Source organism: Nerophis ophidion, linkage group LG16, assembly GCF_033978795.1.
Source record: "Nerophis ophidion isolate RoL-2023_Sa linkage group LG16, RoL_Noph_v1.0, whole genome shotgun sequence".
In the NCBI taxonomy this organism is placed as follows: domain Eukaryota; kingdom Metazoa; phylum Chordata; class Actinopteri; order Syngnathiformes; family Syngnathidae; genus Nerophis; species Nerophis ophidion.
Window position 1 is genome coordinate 19813894 of NC_084626.1, and position 25767 is coordinate 19839660.

At 40.4% G+C, this 25767-nt stretch overlaps 1 protein-coding gene across 3 annotated transcripts in view; it reads left to right on the forward strand.

Moving 5' to 3' along the window:
* Positions 1 to 1899: 1899 nt before the first annotated feature.
* cacna2d2a (calcium channel, voltage-dependent, alpha 2/delta subunit 2a) overlaps positions 1900 to 25767 on the forward strand; it is a 553278-nt gene continuing 529410 nt past the window's right edge. For all 3 annotated transcript variants that reach the window (XM_061874585.1, XM_061874586.1, XM_061874587.1), the window contains exon 1: positions 1900 to 2291. In XM_061874585.1, the coding sequence (XP_061730569.1) occupies positions 2176 to 2291 (116 nt within the window). In that variant the 5' untranslated portion in view covers positions 1900 to 2175. The remainder of the gene's footprint in view (positions 2292 to 25767) is intronic.

The window sequence follows — 25767 nt, forward strand, 5'->3', positions numbered from 1 at the left end:
AGTTAAATAGTACCTGATAGTCGGAGGTGCGCCTCCACGGGTGTGTTGACGTACAGTGTCTCAAGGGAGTCGACGGCAGCTTTATGGACGGCACAAGCTCAGCTTTTCTCCGGTAAGAAGTGACTTTTTATCACACTTTTCTAACCGAAACCTGCTGGTTGACATTCCATTGTGTTTCATGTTGGCTTGACTGTGCTCTGATCCATAGTAAATTTTCACATCCAGGAATTTTAAACAAGGAATCAGTGTGTGTTTGTGTGGCTAAAGGCTAAAGCTTCCCAACTCCATCTTGCTACTTTGACTTCTCCAATATTAATTGAACAAATCGCAAAAGATTCAGCAACACAGTTCTCCATAATACTGTGTAATTATGCCGTTAAAGCAGATGACTTTTAGCTGTGTGTGTGTGCAGTGCTTATATTTCCCAACAGTCCGTGACGTCACGCGTACACATCATTACACAATGTTTTCAAGAAGAAACACCCGGGAAATTAAAAATTGCAATTTAGTAAACTAAAAAGGCCGTATTGGCATGTGTAGCAATGTTAATATTTCATCATTGATATATAAACTATCAGACTGCGTGGTGGGTAGTAGTGGGTTCCAGTAGGCCTCTAATTAACCTTGAATCATGAATGAATGAATAAATTTATTTATTCCAGCAGACATATACAGTATAGCAACACTTCATCACTCTTTGTAATTTGACAGGCATGTAACGGCACCCACCGTTGGGGTTAGTGCATCTGCCTCACAATACGAAGGTGCTGGGTTTGATCCTGCCCTCGGGATCTTTCTGTGTGGAGTTTGCATGTTCTCTCCGTGACTGCGTGAGTTCCTTCCTGGTAATCCGGCTTCCTCCCACCTCCAAAAACATGCACCTGGGGATAGGTTGATTAGCAACACTAAATGGTCCCAAGTGTGTGAATGTGAGTGTGAATGTTGTCTGTCTATCTGTGTTGGCCCTGCGACTTGTCCAAGGTGTACCCCGCCTTCTGCCCGAATACGGCTGAGATAGGCTCCAGCAACCCCGATATTAATTGAACAAATTGCAAAAGATTCAGCAACACAGATGTCCAAAATACTGTGTAATTATGCCGTTAAAGCAGACGACTTTTAGCTGTGTGTGCGTAGCGCTCATATTTCCTTAAAACACGTGACGTCTTGCGTACACGTCATCATTACACAACGTTTTCAAGACTAAACTCGGCAGAGGGGTTAGTGCGTCTGCCTCACAATACAAAGGTCCTGCAGTCCTGGGTTCAAATCCAGGCTCGGGATCTTTCTGTGTGGAGTTTGCATGTTCTCCCCGTGAATGCGTGGGTTCCCTCCGGGTACTCCGGCTTCCTCCCACTTCCAAAGACATGCACCTGGGGATAGGTTGATTGGCAACACTAAATGGTCCCTAGTGTGTGAATGTGAGTGTGAATGTTGTCTGTCTATCTGTGTTGGCCCTGCGATGAGGTGGTGACTTGTCCAGGGTGTACCCCGCCTTCCGCCCGATTGTAGCTGAGATAGGCGCCAGCGCCCCCCGCGACACCGAAAGGGAATAAGCGGTAGAAAATGGATGGATGGATGGAAACTCCCGGGAAATTTAAAATTGCAATTTCGTAAACTAAAAAGGCCGTATTGGCATGTGTTGCAATGTTAATATTTCTTCATTGATATGTAAACTATCAGACTGCGTGGTCGGTAGTAGTGGGTTTCAGTAGGCCTTTAAGGTGCTAAATATATGCCCCTACACGCTTGGGCATTTATTTCGCAGCGAGCACTTATTTCGCTTGACACCGGACCTGAAGATTCCAGCTGCGTCACTTGTATCTTACTTTGAAAATAAGGGACGGGATGTAGTATACTCGCTGTTATTGGCGGGCTTGACTCTGTAAGAGGACGCTAACGAGAGAGAGAGAGAGAGAGAGAGAGAGGGAGGACAGTGCAAATAGTGCACATCAGCAGGCGTCGGAGCATCTTCCTCATCCTCACCTCCACCGAGCGCGTCTCGGCGTGACATTGTCAAAGGAAGCTGAGGGGAAGTCGTCGGCGCATTCATCCTCCCTCCCGGCGCGCACTTTTTTTTTCTCAGTCTTATAGCCCCGCTGCGTGGGAGACCGTCCTGTTCTCTCGGCACCCTTCGGCTCATTTATCCCCGGTTGGCTTGAATATTTCATTGGAAAAATGGCGGTCCGCGCTCAGTTGTACGGCGTATTGTGCCTCTTCAGCGTCCCAACAGTGCTTCTCATGTGCGTGTGCACGCCGACTGCCGGGACGCACCTCTTCCCGCAGCACTACACGTAAGTAGTCCGTGGTATTTGCGGTGATGAAGGCAGGAAGTAGGACAGGTGGCCCCGGGAAGTGCGTGATGTTCACCCGCGCAACTTCCGTCTCTGGTGCTGCATTATATATAAAACACATCCATAATGTTGCCTGGCAGTCTTACTCTTCATAAGAACCTCCATATAAATCAGTCTTAATGATATCAGAAATACTTTAAAAATCCCCGAGGGTAAATTAAGAATGATGTTTTATTCTGGTCCGTAAAGTAGAATTGACCAACTTTAAGGTACAGTTTTTTGGTAACAAACATTTTGCAGAACTTTGACATTCTTCACTTGCATGATAAACCCTCAGGGTCAGAACGTCAAACTATTTCCACAAGCTTTGTTCTCTCCCCACCTGATGCACCTCCTCTCTGATGATGAAGGTGACTTTGAACGCAACATCACTGGAGATGAAACCAGCATTTGTTGCGCCCCAAAAGGGGAATTTTTCTTTTTTTTGGATATAGTTGGGGAAAATGGGACTGATTGCTAATTAGGGTGATAATTGTAAGCCATGACAATCTATCGCAGGGGTCACCAATGCGGTGCTTGCGGGCACCAGATAGCCCGTAAGGACCAGATGAGTAGCCCGCTGGCCTGTTCTAAAAATAGCTCAAACAGCAGCACTTACCAGTGAGCTGCCTCTATTTTTGAAATTTTATTTATTTACTGGCAAGCTGGTCTCGCTTTGCTCGACATTTTTAATTCTAAGAGACAAAACTCAAATAGAATTTGAAAATCCAAGAAAATATTTTAAAGACTTGGTCTTCACTTGTTTAAATAAATTCATTTATTTTTTTACTTTGCTTCTTATAACTTTCAGAAAGACAATTTAGGTGAAAAATAATACAACCCTAAAAATTATTTTAGGATTTTTAAACACATATACCTTTTTACCTTTTAAATTCCTTCCTCTTCTTTCCTGACAATTTAAATCAGTGTTCAAGTACTTTTTTTTTTCATTGTTAAGAATACATTTTTTCAAATTTAATTCTTCATTTTTGCCTCTGTTTTTTTGACGAAGAATATTTGTGAAATATTTCTTCAAACTTATTTTGATTAAAATTCAAAAAAAATATTCTGGCAAATCTAGAAAATCCGTAGAATCAAATTTAAATCTTATTTCAAAGTCTTTTGAATTTCTTAAAAAAATTATGTTCTGTAAAATCAATGAGAAATAATGATTTGTCTTTGTTAGAAATATAGCTTGGTCCAATTTGTTATATATTCTAACAAAGTGCAGATAGTATTTTAACCAATTTAAAATATGTCATCAAAATTCTAAAATTAATCTTAATCAGGAAAAACTACTAATGATGTTCCATAAATTCTTTTTTAAATTTTTTCAAAAAGATTCGAATTAGCTAGTTTTTCTCTTCATATTTTTCGGTTGAATTTTGAATTTTAAAGAGTCAAAATTGAAGATAAACTATGTTTCAAAATTAAACTTTTTTTTTTCGTGTTTTCTCCACTTTTAAACCGTTCAATTAAGTGTTTTTTTCATCATTTATTCTCTACAAAAAACCTTCCGTAAAAGGAAAAAAAATGTACGATGGAATGACAGACAGAATTTGTTTAATATATATATTTTATATATATATATATATATATATATATATATATATATATATATATATATATATATACATTTACTATAGGTAAATTGAGCAAATTGGCTATTTCTGGCAATTTATTTAAGTAGTAGCCCTTCGCATTAATCAGTACCCAAGAAGTAGCTCTTGGTTTCAAAAAGGTTGGTGACCCCTGATCTATTGTATACTTTACGAATCCCTGTAAGAACATGTGATTAGATAATAAGACGTCTTTTGCAGTCACCCACTGGGCCAGTTTACCTGATTCAAAGTGTGTGCGTGAGCGGGATGCGGTGACCTTACACCAAGTGTTACTGGATTGGAGGACATGTCTGGCACAAATTGTACAATATATTACAAGTCATTTGGACAGAATTACCCCTAATATGCAAATCATTGATTATCCCACTCATCATACTCTTGTCAATTGAAGGATGTTTCCTCCCATACTCACTCCTTTCGTCGTGCTGTTGTAGGTGTATTTATTCTAATATGGATTCTGAGGATGTCCCTATCAACATTTTTTGGCTCCCGATCCAATCCAATTTTGAATCTCGATGCAATACTTTGAAAATTGACTAAAGAAGTGAGAATAACACATTTATATAAAGCTTATCCTATTAAATTTAGAATTTGTTGTTATTGTTGTACGAAAGTCAATCAGATAATGGATTAAATGTGTGGTATTGAATGCTACACACTTTATTTGTTTTTCTTACATATACAATACTATAAATCTACAATTATTACAAAACTCAGCTGTCTTGTCCAGGGTCAACTTCAAAGTGCTATTATTAGTTTGTAGATGTCCTAAAGCCTAGCGCCTTCCTATCTGTCTGACCTGCTTTTACCATATCAACCCCCCGTGGATCTTGAGGTCTTCTGGCACCGGCCTTTTATCTTTACTAAATGCCCACGGTGAGGCGGCATTTAGCCAACACGGCGCCCACCTGTGGAACACACTGCAGAGACTATATACATTTAAAAAAAGAAAGAAAAAAAAGGTTAAAGACACACCTTTTTGTTTAGACTTTTATTGATCATGTTAAACTCTTCTTAGCTTCTTAATTTTTATTGTTATTTAGGATGTTTTGTATTGCTATTATTACTACTATTATTCTCTCAATTATATATTTTTATTCCTTTATTAATGTAATATTTATATTTAATTTTTGGCATATTTTAAAATGTTATACTATTTTTAGATGGGGTTAGTAGTAGTTATTCTCCAGTGCAGACACGTCAGTGCGATGCCATGTTTTGGTTTTTGTCAATGCCTGGATTGCATATGACGTCACATCTGCTTTTCTTCTTCGTGGCATAATTTGCACGATGGTCAAGCTGTTTGAGCATCATTAAAACAAGTGAGAGTGAGTGTTAAGTTGGAGCAGACATTTGCTGTGGTGCTGCTCTGTTTTGGGATGTTCCAGTCGTTCAAATAAAGAGATAGGAAAGAAGTCGTTCATGTAATAAAGTCAGGGAAAAAACTAAAGTCCATCAGAATCGCTTTTATTATCTTGGGGAATACAATTAGACCATGCTTGTGTCGGGATGATGTTCGAAAAACAGTTCTCCCGATGCTTCGATAAGAAAAGCACCGATTCCATGGATTCAAATCCCTTTTTGAGAACCGGTTCCCGTTATCAAAGCCACCATACTTTATTTTCACTTTTGCACCGTATTGCAGGCCTTTTTTTTAATATCGTGATATTTTTAGGCCATATCACGATGCACGATATATATCTTGATATTTTGCCTTTGCCTTGAATGAACACTTGATGCATATTATCACAGCAGTATGATGATTCTGTGTCTATACATTAAAACATTTTTGTTCATACTGCATTGATATATGCTCATTTTTGTCATGTCCTGGTGATCATGTTTAGTTTGGCTATGTTTAGTTTGGTTTTTGGATTTTGTCAGTTCCTGTTTTTTCCCTCCCTGCTTTGACCACTCATTAGTTTTAACCTGTCCTCATGTCACGCACCTGATTTATTTGGACTCATGCACCTGTTATCAATCACCACATCACTATTTAAGCCTGCAGTTGCCAGGCAGTTAGCCTGGCGACATCACCCTCTATACACCCTTGTTATTCATGCTGAAGATCCATGCTGCTCTTTTTCATGCTCTTTTCTCGTTCCAAGTAAGTTTTCTTTATTCATGCCATAGTTTGCAAGTTTTGTTTTATGTCCATAGTTCTGCCTTTGTGCGAGTTTTTGTTTATACCCTTTGTTTTTGTAGTACTTTTGAGTGTTAAAATTAATAGATGTCATTACCTTCACGTAGGGATGTACCGGTACGCACCTCGGTTTAGAAGTCACGGTTCGGTTCATTTTCGATACAGTAAGAAAACAACAAAATATACATACTTTGGTTATTTATTTACCAAATTTGTAAACAATGGCATAACATACATATACACACAGGGTCCATTGCCAGGGTTAATGTGGTCAACATATATAAAATAAAAACTAAATAAGATAAGGCTCAGAATGGTTTCTTTACAAAACCTTTCTACCGAACGTCCAAGATGGCTGCGCCCGGACGGGCTGCGACATCGCGGAGCTCCTGCTAAAGATGGAACATTTGGCAGAAATACCGGACAATTCTGCAAACTTTATGGCTGGCTCACATCGTGGTCACTCCGTGATCACGTACGACCGCCAGACACTTCTGGATGTGGACAGATCGGGCCGTTTTGGACTGATAGACGCGTGCTTGCTAGACCTGCTAACTAGCACGGGACTACTTCGGCGGCTACATCCAGCGGCCTGTGAAGCAGGGGAGTCTAGTAGCAGCGGGGGCCGTCTACGGAGCAGACGCCAGCGGTGTGATCGGAAACGCGAATGCCGAGCGGGGCTAAAAACAAAGCAGAAGGCTAATCCCCACAGAACACCACTTCCCTCCATCCTGAAGCTGGATTTAAATGGAAGATGCGAGACTACTGGTCTGGGTAAGGAGTCAGTTAAATTAGAACAAGTTTTTTCTGCTTTCATTGTTTCAGAGTTGGACATGTGTTCTACTGAGGTGGCAAACTATGATGCGTGCAGTTTATCAAAGCAACAAACAAACAATCGGAAAATTCCCGTCGTATCAATTCCTAGATATGGTCGTAATCATACTAAATGCACTGGGCATAATAAACACAACATTATTAATATTGCTACTACGGATAATTTGATCAAAAATTCCCTAAAACAGCCCACTACCTATAATAAAGGTTTTTTAAACATAAGATCATTGTCTCCCAAAACGTTGTTCGTTAATGAGGTCATTAGAGACAACAATCTTAACGTCATCGGTCTCAGCGAAACCTGGCTTAAACCAAGCAACTTTTTTGCGCTAAATGAAGCATTTCCTCCTAACTTTACACATGCGCATATTGCCCGTCCCTTTAAAAGGGGTGGGGGGATCACACTAATATACAACGAAAACTTTAACCTTAGTCCTAACATAAATAATAAATATAAATCGTTTGAGGTGCTTACTATGAGGGCTGTCACACCGCTGCCTCTACACCTGGCTGTTATCTACCGCCCCTCAGAGCCCTATTCGGACTTTATCAATGAATTCTCAGAGTTCGTTGCTGATCTAGTGACGCACGCCGATAATATAATCATAATGGGGGACTTTAATATCCATATGAATACCCCATCGGACCCAGCGTGCGTAGCGCTCCAGACTATAATTGATAGCTGTGGTCTTACACAAATAATAAATGAACCCACGCATCGCAACGGTAATACGATAGACCTAGTGCTTGTCAGGGGTATCACCGTTTCCAAAGTTACGATACTCCCGTATACTAACGTATTGTCCGATCATTACCTTATAAAATTCGAGGTTCAGACGCATGTTCGTCAAACTAATAATAATAATAACTGCTATAGCAGCCACAACATTAATGCTGCCACAACGACAACTCTAGTGACCTACTGCCCTCGGTAATGGCACCATTCCCAAAGTATGTGGGCTTTATTGATAACCTCACTAACAACTTTAACGACGCCCTGCGCGAAACCATTTAGCACCGCTAAAGTTAAAAAAGTCTCCAAAAAAGCGTACCCCGTGGTTTACAGAAGAAACTAGAGCTCAGAAATTATTATGTAGACAGCTGGAACGCAAATGGCGCACGACTAAACTTGAGGTGCACCATCAAGCATGGAGTGATAGTTTAATAACTCATAAATGCATGCTTACCTTAGCTAAAGCTAAATATTACTCAAATCTCATCCACCGTAATAAAAACGATCCTAAATTTTTGTTTAGTACGGTAGCATTGCTAACCCAACAAAGGACCCCTTCCAGTAGCTCCACCCACTCAGCTGATGACTTTATGCATTTCTTTAATAAGAAAATTGAAGTCATTAGAAAGGAGATTAAAGACAATGCGTCCCAGCTACAACTGGGTTCTATTAACACAGATACGATTGTATATACGGCGGATACTGCCCTCCAAAATAGTTTCTCTCGTTTTGAGGAAATAACATTAGAGGAATTGTTACAACGTGTAAATGGAATAAAACAAACAAATGTTTACTTGACCCTCTTCCTGGGAAACTTATCAAGGAGCTCTTTGTATTATTAGGTCCATCAGTGCTAGATATTATAAACTTATCACTTTCCTCGGGCACTGTTCCCCTAGCATTCAAAAAAGCGGTTATTCATCCTCTTCTTAAAAGACCTAACCTCGATCCTGACCTCATGTTAAACTACCGACCGGTGTCTCACCTTCCCTTTATTTAAAAAATCCTGGAAAAAATTGTTGCGGAGCAGTTAAATGAACACTTAGCGTCTAACAATCTATGTGAATCATTTCAATCCGGTTTCAGGGCAAATCACTCTACGGAGACAGCCCTCACAAAAATGACTAATGATCTATTGCTAACGATGGATTTTGATGCGTCATCTATGTTGCTGCTCCTCGATCTTAGCGCTGCTTTCGATACCGTCGATTATAATATTTTATTAGAACGTATCAAAACACGAATTGGTATATCAGACTTAGCCCTGTCTTGGTTTAACTCTTATCTTACTGATAGAATGCAGTGCATCTCCCATAACAATGTGACCTCGAACTACGTTAAGGTAACGTGTGGAGTTACCCAGGGTTCGGTCCTTGGCCCTGCACTCTTCAGCATCTACATGCTGCCGCTAGGTGACATCATACGCAAATACGGTGTTAGCTTTCACTGTTATACTGATGATACCCAACTCTACATGCCCCTAAAGCTGACCAACATGCCGGATTGTAGTCAGCTGGAGCCGTGTCTTAATGAAATTAAACTACGGTTATCCGCTAACTTTTTGCAACTCAACGCCAAAAAAACGGAAATGCTGATTATCGGTCCTGCTCGACACCGACCTCTATTTAATAATACAACTTTAACATTTGACAACCAAACAATTAAACAAGGCGACACGGTAAAGAATCTGGGTATTATCTTTGACCCAACTCTCTCCTTTGAGTCACACATTAAAAGCGTTACTAAAACGGCCTTCTTTCATCTCCGTAATATCGCTAAAATTCGCTCCATTCTGTCCACTAAAGACGCTGAGATCATTATCCATGCGTTTGTTACGTCTCGCCTCGACTACTGTAACGTATTATTTTCGGGTCTCCCCATGTCTAGCATTAAAAGATTACAGTTGGTACAAAATGCGGCTGCTAGACTTTTGACAAGAACAAGAAAGTTTGATCACATTACGCCTGTACTGGCTCACCTTCACTGGCTTCCTGTGCACTTAAGATGTGACTTTAAGGTTTTACTACTTACGTATAAAATACTACACGGTCTAGCTCCATCCTATGTTGCCGATTGTATTGTACCATATGTCTAGGCAAGAAATCTGCGCTCAAAGGACTCCGGCTTATTAGTGATTCCCAAAGCCCAAAAAAAGTCTGCGGGCTATAGAGCGTTTTCATTTCGGGCTCCAGTACTCTGGAATGCCCTCCCGGTAACAGTTCGAGATGCCACCTCAGTAGAAGCATTTAAGTCTCACCTTAAAACTCATTTGTATACTCTAGCCTTTAAATAGACTCCCTTTTTAGACCAGTTGTTCTGCCGTTTCTTTTCTTTTTCTCCTATGTCCCACTCTCCCTTGTGGAGGGGGTCCGGTCCGATCCGGTGGCCATGTACTGCTTGCCTGTGTATCGGCTGGGGACATCTCTGCGCTGCTGATCCGCCTCCGCTTGGGATGGTTTCCTGCTGGATCCGCTGTGAACAGGACTCTCGCTTCTGTGTTGGATCCACTTTGGAGTGGACTCTCGCGACGGTGTTGGATCCATTATGGATTGAACTTTCACAGAATCATCTTAGACCCGCTCGACTTCCATTGCTTTCGTCCTCTCCAAGGTTTTCATAGTCCTCATTGTCACCGACGTCCCACTGGGTATGAGTTTTCCTTGCCCTTATGTGGGCCTACCTAGGATGTCGTAGTGGTTCGTGTTGTGGTTTGTGCAGCCCTTTGAGACACTAGTGATTTAGGGCTATATAAGTAAACATTGATTGATTGATTGATACATATAAAGTGCTTTTTTTGATTGATTGAGACTTTCATTAGTAGATTGCACAGTACAGTAAATATTCCGTACAATTGACGACTTTATGCTAACACCCCAATAAGTTTTTCAACTTGTTTAAATCGGGGTCGACGTTCATCAACACCGCCCGCCGTTTTTTGTGGACATGTTCCATAAATATTGATGTTAAAGATTTCTTTTTTTGTGAAGAAATGTTTAGAATTAAGTTCATGAATCCAGATGGATCTGTATTGCAATCCCCTAAGAGGGCACTTTAAGTTGATTACTTCTATGTGTAGAAATATTTATTTATAATTGAATCATTTGTTTAGACCAGTGGTTCTCAAATGGGGGTACGCGTACCCCTGGGTGTACTTGAAGGTATGCCAAGGGGTACTTGAGATTTTTCAAAAATATTCCAAAAATTGCAACAATTCAAAAATCCTTTATAAATATATTTATTGAATACTACTTCAACAAAATATGAATGTAAGTTCATAAACTGTGAAAAGAAATTCAACAATGCAATATTCAGTGTTGACAACTAGATTTTTTGTGGACATGTTACATAAATATTGATGTTAAAGATTTCTTTTTTGTGAAGAAATGTTTAGAATTAAGTTCATGAATCCAGATGGATCTTTTACAATCCTCAAAGAGGGTACTTTAAGTTGATGATTACTTATATGTGTAGAAATCTTTATTTATACTTGAATCACTAGTTATTTTTAAATCTTTTTTTCCAAATAGTTCAAGAAAGACCACTACAAACGAGCAATATTTTGCACTGTTATACAATTTAATAAATCACAAACTGATGAAATCGTGCTGTATTTTACTTCTTTATTTCTTTTTTCAACCAAAAATGCTTTGATCTGATTAGGGGGTACCTGAATTAAAAAAATGTTCACAGGGGGTACATCACTGAAAAAAGGTTGAGAACCACTGCTATAGACTACCGCCTGAAACCCTGAAGTGCCTCCAGGTCATGTGATTGCAACCCAGCATTAGTGCTGTGTGTGTAGGTGTGTTTTCTTTTCTTCTTTTTTTTTTTGGTGTACTTTGTGTTGCCACTTGTCTATGCATGAAAAGTGCTATCTAACGAAAGTTTGATTAATTGATTGATACAAAATGAAATGGCTAGTGCACAATAACAATACAAAAAAAAAAACAAATTTGTGATTTGCCCTCAAAGATTTCCCTTATCCATATACTTGTCTCCCAGGCGCGACCACCGCTGCTGCTCACTGCTCCCCTCATCTCCCAGGGGGTCAACAAGGGGGTGGGTCAAATGCAGAGGACACATTTCACCACATTTAGTGTGTGTGTGACAATCATTGGTACTTTAACTTTAACATTACTCCCAGCGGTAGAAAATGGATGGTCTTAGTAAACAATAACAAAAAAAAAAATAGTTTGATCATAAGAACAAAAAAAAGAAAAATATATATCTAATCAATTTAGAATTGTTAATATGCTTATACCAGGTATTGATAGTATCGATATCTGGGTCGATGAGCCCTCCCTTACATTGAAGGTTTAGCGGTCAGCTCCTTGTGTCGTCCTGCTCGGTGTGCGCGTGTAGCATGCTTAGCCATTCATTTTCCTCTTGTCCTACAGTCCTTTCTTTATTTTCCGCCATTGTGGTAACAATTGGTATCTTAGAAGCAGCTTTGCACTGTGGATAAAGGCGCTCAAATTGGAGCCAGTGTTTTGGCAAAACATGCACCCTCTGGAATTCATGCAACTCCTGTATGTGGGTAACAAGAAACATGGAAATGTAATTGTCTTCTTTAGCATTGTACCTTAAATTGGGCAAATATCAGCCCACGATCCAATCCTGTGATCAGGATTAGGACATGCTTTCATATCATTTGACAAGTTTCATCCTGTTACATTGTAAGTATGTTAATAATAGTTATTGAATATGATTAAAATCAAAGGTAAAATTACTAATTCAGTGGTAGTATTTGAGTGGGCTCCGGGCCCACCCTTAGTGGAAAAGTTGAACCCCAAGGTCAAAAAGGTTAAGAACGCGTTTGAGTTTAGTTTAACAACTTGCACAATATGAATATTAGTGTGACTAGGGCTGCACAATTTATCACAATCATTATTTTGGCTGCCACCGTTACATGAAGGTAATAATCAGCGATTCACTTTTAATTTATTTCACAGGGACAGTGTACATTAATCAACATCTCTCTAAAAGTACCATAATTAGCCAAAAGACTATTTTTCATTGTTTTTTCATAAACAGATCTTAAAATTGTCTATCCAAAAGGCAGTAAAACAATTATACAGTGAACAATACAATCCACAATGATACAAACATTTAAAAAGTAGGCTATGCTTCAAATCAAATCAAGCACTTTCACAGCCTGTGGGATAACAACAGCGGCTGTGACAGAGCTTCATGACCACACCACAATGACAACCTTCGCCGGCCGGCAATTTCTCTTTCTATGCCACATCAATGTGGAATGCACTCCCAACAGGTATAAAAGTAAGTGCATCTCTATATTCCTTCAAAACCGCTCTAAAACAACACCTCCAGGCAACTTCAACACTTTACTAATACCCTCCTCCATTCACATCCCATCTCCCCTAACCTAATGTAAACAACCTAATGTAAATAATCAAATGTACTTGTAATGTATATACTGTACTTGTTCTTATGCTATCTGAACTCACTATGTTCTCTGCTGGCTGTACATATCCTACTAAGTAAGACCTACACTGTTTCAATGTCCACATTTCTCTGTTGATGCAATTGTTGATGACTGAAGTACTGATATCAACCAAAGCTCCTCATCCCACCCCCCGGATTGTAAATAATGTAAATAATTTGATGGACTGCAAAAACTGAAATCTAAGTAAGATTAAATATCTCAAATAAGGGTGACATTTGCTTACTTTCTGTCTGATAAGATAATTCTTCCCACTAAGCAGATTTTATGTTAGTGTTTTACTAGTTTTAAGTGTTTTGGTCCTAAATGATCTCAGTAAGATATTGCAGCTTGTTGCTGAGATTTTATGACCTATATTGAGTAAAACATGCTTGAAACTACAATATCAACTGTTGCAAAGCTGTGTCATCAACACTCAGAAGTGTAAAATTACTTTTTTAAAGTAAAAATGTCTTATTTCAAGCATGAAATAAAAAAATCATGAATTTGACACAATTGTGTTTCATAATTAAAACAGATGACGGCCAAATGGACTCAGCTGTTTTATTTTAAATGAAACAATAGAAAATACATACTCATATAGTAGTACAGTTGGTACAGTAAACTGAGAGTTAATATTTAAATATGTGACAATCCAAACAATTTTTGAACAGAAATAGTTCATGCACATTCAGATAAATTCTTCAAAATTTGAATAATAAAAAAAAAAAATTGGTCTGGGGGCTGGGCTGTAAATATATATGTATATATTCCTTCCGCACCAATTGACTGAAAGAGCACACACTTGGCACGATGATGTCATGATATTGATGCATTTTTAGACAATATGATTTGCCTGAGCGGCTAGGAGACCCCCCCAGTATAATAGGTTGTCTTGTTGCCTTCCATTAAGAAAAATAAACTAGTTTTTAGTGTAAGTTTGCTGGTTTCAAGAGCACATATCATTATGTCAAGCTAATGGCACTAGCATTTACTTAATTTAAGAAAAATGCTCAACATATTGAGAAAAAAAACATCTCATATTTATTTTTTCTATCAAGAAAAGTTCACTTGTTATTAGTTAGAATACACTTATTTTAAGGTATTTTGGGGTTCATTGAGGTTAGCTAATTTGACTTGTTTTGGAAAGTCTTGACGAGCCAAATTTTCTTGTTCTATTGGCAGATAATTTTGCTTAGTTCAAGTAAAATATCCCTCATTCTTGTATTTTTTTTTTCTGTTTTTGAACACTGACTTTTTGCAGTGTACATACTATGATGATTAACATGTGTGATGACTGTATTAAGCTGATAGTATATATTTGTACCATGAATTGATTAATGTGGACCCCGACTTAAACAAGTTGAAAAACTTATTCGGGTGTTACCATTTAGTGGTCAATTCTAAGGAATATGTACTGAACTGTGCAATCTACTAATAAAAGTATCAATCTGTCAATCAAAATATCAATCTTTGTTTCATTGTGGCGTCTAACTCGGTGTACGTGAAAGACCGCACTGCTGTTATCATAATGACGATGACAGATGTGGAGGCCTGCACAACACGACTAACAGCTAGCCATTGTGCTAGATAGTCTGAAGACACTTTTCAATCGAGTGCCAACAATTCTCGCCGGTGTTTTGGCGGGATGTGCCCCCCCTTGGAATGCATACAACTCCTGCATCTGCGCATGTGTATGATTCCAAGGAATGCGTAATTGTAAAATACATTAAAGGACTCTAGTGCTAATAAAATCGTTACACTAAATACCACTACATTTTTGTATTCTGTCATTTGATATACGTATTTCACATCATAAACTATTAAATTAGGCCATTTGATGACGTGCGGGCCACCTGACTATTTTGTGATTTCTTTCAAAAATGGATAGAGCTAAAGGCATCATTTATGAGAAAAGGCTGACATGCCTGTTTTTTTTTTTGTTTTAAATGTATGGTAACGTTTATTTAAACTTTTTATTAAAGTACTTCTTTACAGATTATATGATGATGTAATGGTCACATGCCCCCACCACGGCAAATAGGTTGGCTACCTTACCTGACATAATGAATAATTGTGATTTAACAATTGTCATTTCAATATAAAGCTGATTATTATTTTGTATAATTCTATTTGTGCAGCTCTAGATATGACTTACTCGCCTGTTTACACTGCACACCAGATCTGTTTTTTTTTGCTCTAAAGTGACACAGATCTGATTTTTTATGCCAGTTGAAACACTCCAAAGTGCTTCAAAACTGATCTTTTCGCATTTTATTCAGTCCAAATCAGGAGGTGGTTCAGGTCCGATTGGAATCTGATCTTTTCAAATGTGACTTCAGGCTAAACACAATGCGACCTGAATGCGACTCATACAGTACTTTTTCGTCAGCTTTGGGCGAGTTGTCATTCGTGTACGCAGAGGAAAACACAGCCCGCCAACGGAAGTGGATACTACATCACAACATCCTGTTTGGCAAAATATGACGGCCAAATTTTCGGTTTATTCTCAATCAATTTAATATATGAATATGTATTTTGATTCTGAAGAAATAACGATTGTTGAAGGACCGGAATTGACGCGTTGGTGTATTTGATAGTCACACACACACAGTAGGTGTGGGGAAATGTGTCCTCTGCATTTGACCCATCCCTTCGTTCATCCCCTGGGAGGTGAGGGGAGCAGTGAGCAAAAGTGGTGGCCGCGCTCGGCAATCATTTTTGTAGATTTAACCCCCAATTCCAACCCTTGATGCTGAGTGCAAAGCAGGAAGGTAACGGGTCTCATTTTTATAGTCTTTGGTATGATTTTACGTACATTGGCCAAGCTTTTTACATAAGTGAGTTGAAAAATAAAGGTAATGTAGATCCATTCTGATGTCCAGGTTGCCTCTACTTAACAGTCATAAAAAGATTAGAACCTTCTAAAAATACCATCCATCCATCCATTTACTACCGCTTATTCCCTTTTGGGGTCGTGGGGGGCGCTGGTGCCTATCTCAGTTACATTCGGGTGGAAGGCAGGGTAGACCCTGGACAAGTTGTCACCTCATCACAGGGCCATTATATATGTCCACTCATACATTATATAACTTTAATGAATTTTCACGTAAAATAACGCACATTTTCAAAAGGTATGGCGACTTATTTTCTTTTGTTGTAGTATTAGCGAATTACTTGTTCACTTTCGGAATTAGGTCAACTTTCTTTGTTTTCTCTTTATCGAACTGCGCATGCAAGTGATTTCGAGGCCACATTGGGGCCACATTGGGGCCTGTGCGCGTTTCCACTGGAGTCTGATAAAGATCATATTTTGCTTGCAGCGTAAACAGTCGGTTAGAAAAAAAATCTGACTTAGGAAAAATCCTATTTGGGCCACTTTGACCTGCAGTTTAAACAAGGTCATGATGTCCTGGTACTCCACACAAAGCATGCTGTTGATTTCTCCGACTTGTTCAATTCAGTACACGGTCTCGTCTCTCTTGTCTGCGGTAGAAATCTGCCATTTAAAAGTGACATTTGTCACCGTAATCGGTCTTATTACTGCGTTGTCTTGCTGGGAGGAAAAGGTTCACACTAGTTGACTAGCAAGTTTATTCATCTGATAGCAGCGCTTCTCCAAAACAATATTTGTATCATTTTGGCTCCAAGGTTGCCTGCTGCTTTTTAAATCATCTGCCAAGCATCTCAATCCGTGAAGTAATTTCTTACTTGCTGCGAGAGACGCTCTGCATTTGAACTATTAATTCCACATTTGGCCTCCGTCTGATGGAGATCGGCTCCCTGCTAGGGGTGCGATTCTGTCCCACCCAAGCAGTTTTCTTGCGGAGGTGGTGATCAGATCCATACTGACCAGATATGTGACTACATCACAGGAGGTGGGGCTGGTGCCAATGGCTAATCTGTGCACTAGGACAGTGGTTCTCAACCTTTTTTCAGTGATGTACCCCCTGTGAACATTTTTTTAATTCAAGTACCCCCTAATCAGAGCAAAGCATTTTTGGTTGAGAAAAAAGAGATAAAGAAATAAAATACAGCACTATGTCATCGGTTTCTGATTTATTAAATTGTATAACAGTGCAAAATATTGCTCATTTGTAGTGGTCTTTCTTGAACTATTTGGAAAAAAAGATATATAAATAACTAAACACTTGTTGAAAAATAAACAAGTGATTTAATTATAAAAAAGATTTCTACACATAGAAGTAATCATCAACTTAAAGTGCCCTCTTTGGGGATTGTAATAGAGATCCATCTGGATTCATCTACTTAATTCTAAACATTTCTTCACAAAAAAAGAAATCTTTAACATCAATATTTATGGAACATGGCCACACATTTTTTTTACCTGTAAACACTGAATATTGCATTGTTGCATTTCTTTTCACAGTTTATGAACATACATTCATATTTTGTTGAAGTATTATTCAATCAATATATTTATAAAGGATTTTTGAATTGTTGCATTTTTAGAATATTTTTGAAAAATCTCACGTACCCCTTGGCATACCTTCAAGTACCCCCAGGGGTACGCGTACCCCCATTTGAGAACCACTGCACTACGAAATAAGAATGTAAAGAGACCAGCGGTGTGGCACCAACATACTTGCCAACCTTGAGACCTGCGATTTCGGGAGGTGGGGGGCGTGGTCGGAGGTGGGGCAAAGGCGTGGTTGGGGGCGTGGTTAAGAGGGGAGGAGTATATTTACAGCTACGATTCACCAACTCGAGTGTATTTCGTATTTCATATAGCATAGAATAGAATAGAAAGTACTTTATTGATCCCTGGGGGAAATTCCGCACCACAGTTCGCTATATGGGTACGGCCTGGCGCGAGATTTACACTTTCTCCCCCGGATTTTCAAGGGTCGGCGAGAGCTCACCGGACGTCACCGCAACCGTGACGCTTTCCAGGGCGCGGGCACTTCTCTCGGGACGAACCCATTCCAGGGCGCCCTGCCCTTGCCTAAGTGTAATTTAGGGTAAAAGCGGGGAGTAGAATTCAATAGACTATAATAATAATATATCAATCAAAGGCCTCCGTCAGTCGTAACGACTATGGATACTGCGCCAGTCCAGAGGTCAAGTTTAAACTCAGCAACAACGCCTGCTGTGGCTGATGAGTCCGATGTGGGAGAGGCAAACACGGCCGCATTTACTGCAGATGTAGCTGGAAGGCGCAACTGCAGGAGTGCTTGTCTTCCGCTTGGTTCTTTTTTCATTGGCTGTGGCATGGATCTTTTCCTCTTCAGTCTTCAGCTGTTTGTGAAGGACACTGCGCCATTTGCTGCGGTCAGCCGCTACATCTTCCCAATGTTCAGTGTTTATGTCCAGGGCTTTCATGTCCCGTTTGCAGATATCTTTGAAGCGCAGTTTCGGCCAGCCAACAGATCTCTTGCCAGAGGCAAGTTCGCCATACAGGATGTCCTTTGGGATACGTCCATCCTCCATACGGCACACGTGGCCGAGCCAACGCAGCCTGCGTTGTCTGAGCAGCGTGAACATGGTAGGAAGACCAGCGCGTTGGAGGACTTGGGCATTCGTCACCTTGTCACTCCAATGGATGCCGAGGATGCGGCGAAGGCAGCGCATGTGGAAGGTGTTCAGTTTGCGCTCCTGTTTGGAGTATGTTGTCCATGTTTCTCTACCATAGAGAAGAGTGCTGACAATGCAGGCGTTGTACACTGCCATCTTGGTAGGAGTTGTCAGCTTCCGGTTCTCCCAGACGCGGGTTGTGAGGCGCCCTAGGGTTGTGGCAGCTTTGCCGATACGTTTGTTGATCTCACCATCAAGGGACAGATTGTCACTGATGGTGGATCCCAGGTAAGTAAATTGGTGTACTATTTTGAGTTGGTGCTTATCAATTGTGATGGCTGGTGGAGTGTCCACTTCCTAACTCAGCACATTGGTCTTGTTTAGGATGATGGAAAGCCCAAAGTATTTGCAGGCCTGGGAGAATCTGTCCATAAGGCACTGGAGTTCTGGTTCAGTGTGCGAAATGACGGCGGCATCATCAGCAAAGAGCATGTCCCGGATGGTTGTCTCACGGACTTTGGTCCTTGCTTTAAGACGGGCTAGGTTGAAAAGTCGGCCGTCAGATCTTGTACGTAGATATACCCCTTCTGTTGCAGTCCCAAAAGCATGTTTGATGAGCAGGGCAAAGAAGATACCGAAAAGGGTAGGAGCAAGGACGCAACCTTGCTTGACTCCGCTCTTAATGTGAAATTGGTTGGATATGCTACCCTCATACTGGATGGTTGCCTTCATGTCGTCATGGAAAGATCTAATGAGACTATGGAGCTTTGGAGGGCATCCAATCTTGGGTAGGATGCTGAAGAGCCCTTCTCTGCTAACCAGGTCGAAAGCCTTGGTCAGGTCAATGAAGGATATGTACAGGGGCTTCTGTTGTTCCCTGCATTTCTCCTGAAGTTGGCGTAGGGAGAATAGCATGTCCACTGTAGAGCGCTTGGCGCGAAAGCCGCATTGAGATTCCGGGTAAACGCGCTCAGCAAGAGTCTGAAGGCGCACAAGCACGACACGGGCATATAGTTTTCCTACCATATTCAAGAGGGAGATGCCCCTGTAATTGTTACAGTCGCTCCTGTCGCCCTTATTTTTGTAAAGGGTGACAATCTTGGCATCTCTCATGTCCTGCGGCACGGCTCCCTCTTTCCAGCACTGGCAGAGGACATCATGCAAAGGCTGCAGGAGGGTGTCTTTACAGTGCTTGATGAGATCTGGGGGGATGCCATCAGTACCAGGTGCTTCGCCAATCGCTAAGCTGTCGATCGCTTTGTGAAGTTCAGCAAGTGTTGGTTCAGCATCTAATTCCTCAATGATGGGCAGCTGTTCAATGGCATCAAGGGCTGAGGCGACTACAGTGTTCTCTCTGGAGTAGAGTTCTGAATAGTGTTCTACCCATTTGTCCAACTGCTTGCCCTTGTCAGTGATAACTTCCCCGCTGGTGGTCTTTAGGGGGGCTGTTTTGCTCTGCGTTGGGCCCAGAGCAGCCTTTATGCCCTCGTACATCCCTCTGATGTTACCTGAGGTAGCTGCAGACTGGATGGATTCACTGAGTTGTTGCCAGTATTCATTGGCACAATGTCTTGCAGTCTGTTGCACTTTGCTTCTTGTAATTCTCAGTGCTTGCAGGGACTTCTCATTCGAGGAGCGTTTGTATTCATTAAGGGCAGCACGCTTTGCTTCAATGACAGGGGTCATCTCGCTGGACTTGGCAACAAACCAGTCGTTGTTTATGAAGATCTTCCTCCCAAATGTTGCAAGGGCTGTTTTCTGAATAGCCTCCCTGAGGTGGCCCCATTTCTCGGAGGCGGAGTAGTGCTGGTGTTCTTCAGACAGGATGTTGTTGAGGGACTTGGCAAACTCTTCTACTTTCTCTGGAAGATGCATGCTGGTGGAATCAATGCGGGGTTTGCCTTTCTGTTTGGAGTTTTGAAACATTTTTGGTTGTAGCTTGATCTTGCAACAGACACGTGAATGGTCGGTGTCGCAGTCTGCGCTGTGGTAACTACGAGTAACGAGCACAAACTTGAGGTTGGCTTTTCGGATCAGGATCATGTCTAGCTGATGCCAATACTTTGACCGGGGATGGCGCCATGTCACCTTGTGCTGTGGTTTCATCTGAAAGTAGGAGTTGGTCACGCAAAGGTTATGGTAGGAACACAATTCCAGTAGCCGTTGCCCGTTCTCATTGACTTTGCCAACTCCGAAGTGTCCAAGACAGGAAGGCCATGAGTCATGGTCAGCTCCCACTCTCGCATTGAAATCACCGAGGATGAGGAGATGTTCCTTCGGGGGGATGTTCTTGATGACGTCATTCAAGTTGGCATAAAATGTATCCTTAAATTCTGCTGTAGACATGTAACATATATATATATAACATATATATATAATATATGAATAGTATATGAATAGTATAAATATATTCTACATATATTCTACATTTAAGTGCAGTCAAGAAGGAACATACAGTATGCATTATACAGTCTGATGGCTGTCGGTATGAAGGACTCCTGTGTCGTTCCGTGTTGCATTTTGGGAGTCTGAGCCTTCCACTGAATGTGCTCATTCTCTCCGCAAGGTCCCAGTGTAGTGGGTGGGAGGTGTTGCCCATAATGGCTAGGACTTTTGCTAGACTTCTGCTCTCTGACACCACCGCCAGAGAGTCCAGCTCCACTCCCACAATGTTACTGGCTTTCTCTACCAGCTTGTCCAGTCTGTTTGTGTCCCTCGCTCTCAGCCCGCTGCCACGGCGTACAAGAAGGCGCCCGCCACCACCGACTCATAGAACATCTTCAACATCTTTGTACAGATGTTGAAGGATCCTAGCCTCCTGAGGAAGTAGAGGCGGCTCTGTCCTTCTTGTAGAGGGCCTCAGCATGTTTTGACCCATTCAGCTTGTTGTCGATGTGTACACCGAGGTATTTATAATCCTCTACCATGTCCACATCCACCCCCCTGATGGAAACAGGGGTCGCTGAAGTACTCCTCCGCCTTCCCAGGTCCACAACCAGCTCCTTGGTCTTCGTCACATTAAGCTGGAGGTGGTTCTTTCCACACCATGTGACAAAGTCCTCCACCAGTGTCCTGTATTCCTCGTCATCACCATCCTCAATACACCCCACTATCACAGAGTCATCAGAAAACTTCTGAAGGTGGCAGGACTCTGATTGATAGTGGAAATCGGTAGTGTAAATGGTGAAGAGGAGGGGGGAGAGGACTGTGCCCTGCGGGGCCCCAGTGTTGCTGACCAGCCTGTCAGACACACAGTCCTGCAGTCGCACATACTGTGGTCTGTCAGTCAGGTAATCTACAACCCAGGACTCCAAGGGTGCCTCCACCTGCATCTTCTCCAACTTCACACCCAGTAGCCCAGGCCGTATGGTATCGAAAGCACTGGAGAAGTCAAACAACATATATATATGTATGAAATACTTGACTTTCAGTGAATTCTAGCTATATATATTTATTTCATTATATATATATAAATAAAATAAATAGTTTAATTTCAGACGGCACCCATCAAATACACAGTAATAAAAACACAGTTTTACTAACTGTACTGTGCTTGCTGGTTAATAAAAAAACAACAACACTTACCTTTCACTATTTGAGTAACCTTTTTTCTGCCATTTGCGTACTGGCGAGCGATCTCCGAATCCGGGAACATATCCTTCACAGATTTATTATAGACATCCGCAAAGGACAATGGGATGTTGCTTCTAGCTATCAGCATAGCCATCTTTGTCTCAGCATAAGTTACACCATCGGGTCTCCATTTTGCGAGGTGGCCCATAATACTGGGTTGTGAACGATGCTGCACTGCGGACGCTTTGTGCTTCGCTGAGCGTTCATGGCTGAGTATATCCGTTCGGCCACAGTGTTCAATGGAGAAGTCTGTTCTACAAAATCTACAGGCAACATACCCCTTCCCCTTTGAACTCTCCTGGATAAACGGAAATTCCTGTTTCAATTCGTATTGGAACATGCAAGCGTATTTCTTCATTTTGCTCGTCGACGGTGTAATATATTGGGTTGGAGTCAATAACCAGGGGAGGTAATGAAGTTACATCTCTTTACTGTAGGCTTCAGAACAGACTCCCTCACTTGCCGTCAGGTGCGCAACACCACGTAAATCTTTGGCCAATCAAAAAGCAACCCCATAACGCTATAGCCAACTTTCACCAGGAGATGGCAACAGACAACATAGATCACTCTATTACAGACGGCGTCGCCATGGCTGTAACTTCCTCGTTCTACTGCCTTGTCTCCTTGTGTGTGCAGTTTTTTGTTAAAATCCATAGATGTTGTAACGTGATTGGGCAGGCAAGCTGTTTGTATAGTGGGAAAGCGGACGTGAAAAACAGGCTGTCCCCACTCAGGTCCGCATGGAGCTGGAGGGGGCGTGGCCTCCAGCTCCGGCTGAATTTCGGGATATTTTCGGGAGAAAATTTCTTCTGGGAGGTTTTCGGGAGAGGCGCTGAATTTCGGGAGTGTCCCGGAAAATCTGGGAGGGTTGGCAAGTATGGGCACCAACCACATACATACTAGGAGAACTTGATGAAAAACACACCAAACCCAACCAAAATATCTCTCACAAAACCATAATTAGATCCAATTTTGTAAACCGTTCTACCCCTACCTAACAACTACAGTTTTCTGGTGTCTTCAGGCCAAGCGTAGCAGCATGAGATAATATATAGAAAGCCTAGTCTCATGACATCCAAATCCAGCTTTAATGGTCTTTAAAGGGCAAGGTTTACGCGGACATTAACTTTCCAAAGTGTTTTAAGCCTTATACTCCACCCTTTACGGTTTTTAGCACTCAATGACATATACTGCATCCACACACACAGCTGAGCTGTGTGTGTTGAAAGCCATTTGAATATCTAACGTTTGCTATCAATAAATGTATATACTATCAGAACAACAACATGGCTGCATATTGTTAGTTGCTTCTCCTAAGCTGGTTTTTTGTATGTGCACACGCTCCCTGCCTGTACATGTGTATGAGACAGCGGTGAGAAAAAACGCCAAACTAATTCTTATGGCTGATGAGCATTTTTTAATTCAATAGAATTAGTCATTTTGACATTTAAAAACCACTAATGGCAACCATATCACGATGGCCTATGGTTGCTGTTGGCTTGATTCCAGAATGCAGAGAAGGTAAGCAAACAATGTCATTTAAATAGGTACCACACTCTAGAAGAATGATACAAGTTTTAGCAGAAACTCCAAAATCAATATAACCCTGTGACATCAGGGACAGGTGAGAGGAATAGCACTCAGTCAGAAGCAGGGGTTAAGTCACTGCAGAACAAAGAAGTGGAACAAAAGCATGAGCACAAGACAGGAAGAAACAATAAAAGAAGGAAAAAAAATAACCCCCAAAACTGTCATGCAGACTTTGTTGAGATAGCCGGCGGTCTTCATGTTGTATTTATTGAATTGATGAAAATGTACAGTAACTTTGAGCAAGTTACAAATAGCCCCCAAATACTGTTAAAGTTGAGCAAATAATTAAATAGTTAAGTTTATTTCGAACATGCAATGTAATTCATCACGTTTCCTGTTTCATTACAGCACGTCCAAAAAGGAGTAGGAAGAAGCAGAGCCTGTTTAATCCTACCCCTTTTCATACCATAACAATTTTATCCAATTTCCTTGTTGTCTGTAACAGAACAGTGAGCAAATAAACAATAAATAAATTATAATGCATAGTAAGCAAACAAATATTAAATACCTAAATAATCTGTCTTAATAATAAAAAAAAAGGTTCAAGATGTTCATCATAATTATTGTTCTGTGTACTTTGTGAACACTTGTAGTTTGAACAGTCTCTCAAACTGAATCACATTGGAGCTTTGTTTGACTTTGGTTATTCCATTCCATAATTTAATTCCACATACAGTTATGCTAAAGGTTTTAAGTGTTGTACAACCATACAAATGTTTTAAATTAGATTTTCCTCTAAGTTTATATTTCTCTTTTGTTGAGAAGAATTGTTGTACATTCTTGGGTAGCAGGTTATAGTTTGCGTTGTACATACTTTTAGCTGTTTGCAAATGCACTAAATCGTTCAATTTTAATATGTTTGATTTGATAAAGTGTTTGTATGTTGTCTATATCCAACTTCATGTATTATTCTAATTGATGTTTTTTGTAACACCGTTCATGAATGAAGCACACATTTGTAGTTTCCCCATATTTCTACACAATAACTCAGATATGGTAACATTAGCGAGCAGTAAAGAATATCAAGTGATTTTTGGTCGAGAACATGTTTAGCTTTATTCATTATTGTCGGTTTTCTTGCTACTTTATGTTATATGTTTTACATGAGATTTCCAATTCATTTTATCATCCATTTTTACACCCAAACGTGTTTTCTTTTACCCTTTCAATATCTACTCTGTCTATTTGTGTTTGACTTTCTATTTTACTGTTACCAAATAGCATTATTTTAGTTTTACTGAGATATAGGTGAATGTCTTAGAGAGAAACTTTGAGGTGTTGGAGAATGTTGCAATAAATGCTAACAAACATCCCGTATGGCAGGATATAGACTATCAACTGGATGCGTTTCACGTCATAGGTGACGCACATATGAAACAGTGAAGTTTTTGGTCATCTCTTATACAATCCATGTACTAATACAGTGGTTCTCAAATGGGGGTACACGTACCCCTGGGGGTACTTGAAGGTATGCCAAGGGGTATGTTAGATTTTTTTTAAATATTCTAAAATTTAAAAAATCCTTTATAAATGTATTTATTGAATAATACTTCAACAAAATATGAATGTAAGTTCATAAACTGTGAAAAGAAATGCAACAATGCAATATTCAGTGTTGACAGCTAGATTTTTGGTGGACATGTTCCATAAATATAGTTTATGTTTAAAATATTATTTTTTTAGTAAAGAAATGTTTAGAATTAAGTTCATGAATCCAGATGGATCTCTAGTATAATCCCTAAAGAGGGCACTTTAAATTGATGATTACTTCTATGTGTGGAAATCTTTATTTATAATTGAATCACTTGTTTATTTTTCAACAAGTTTTTAGATATTTTTATATCTTTTTTTCCAAATAGTTCAAGAAAGACCACTACAAATGAACAACATTTTGCCCTGTTATA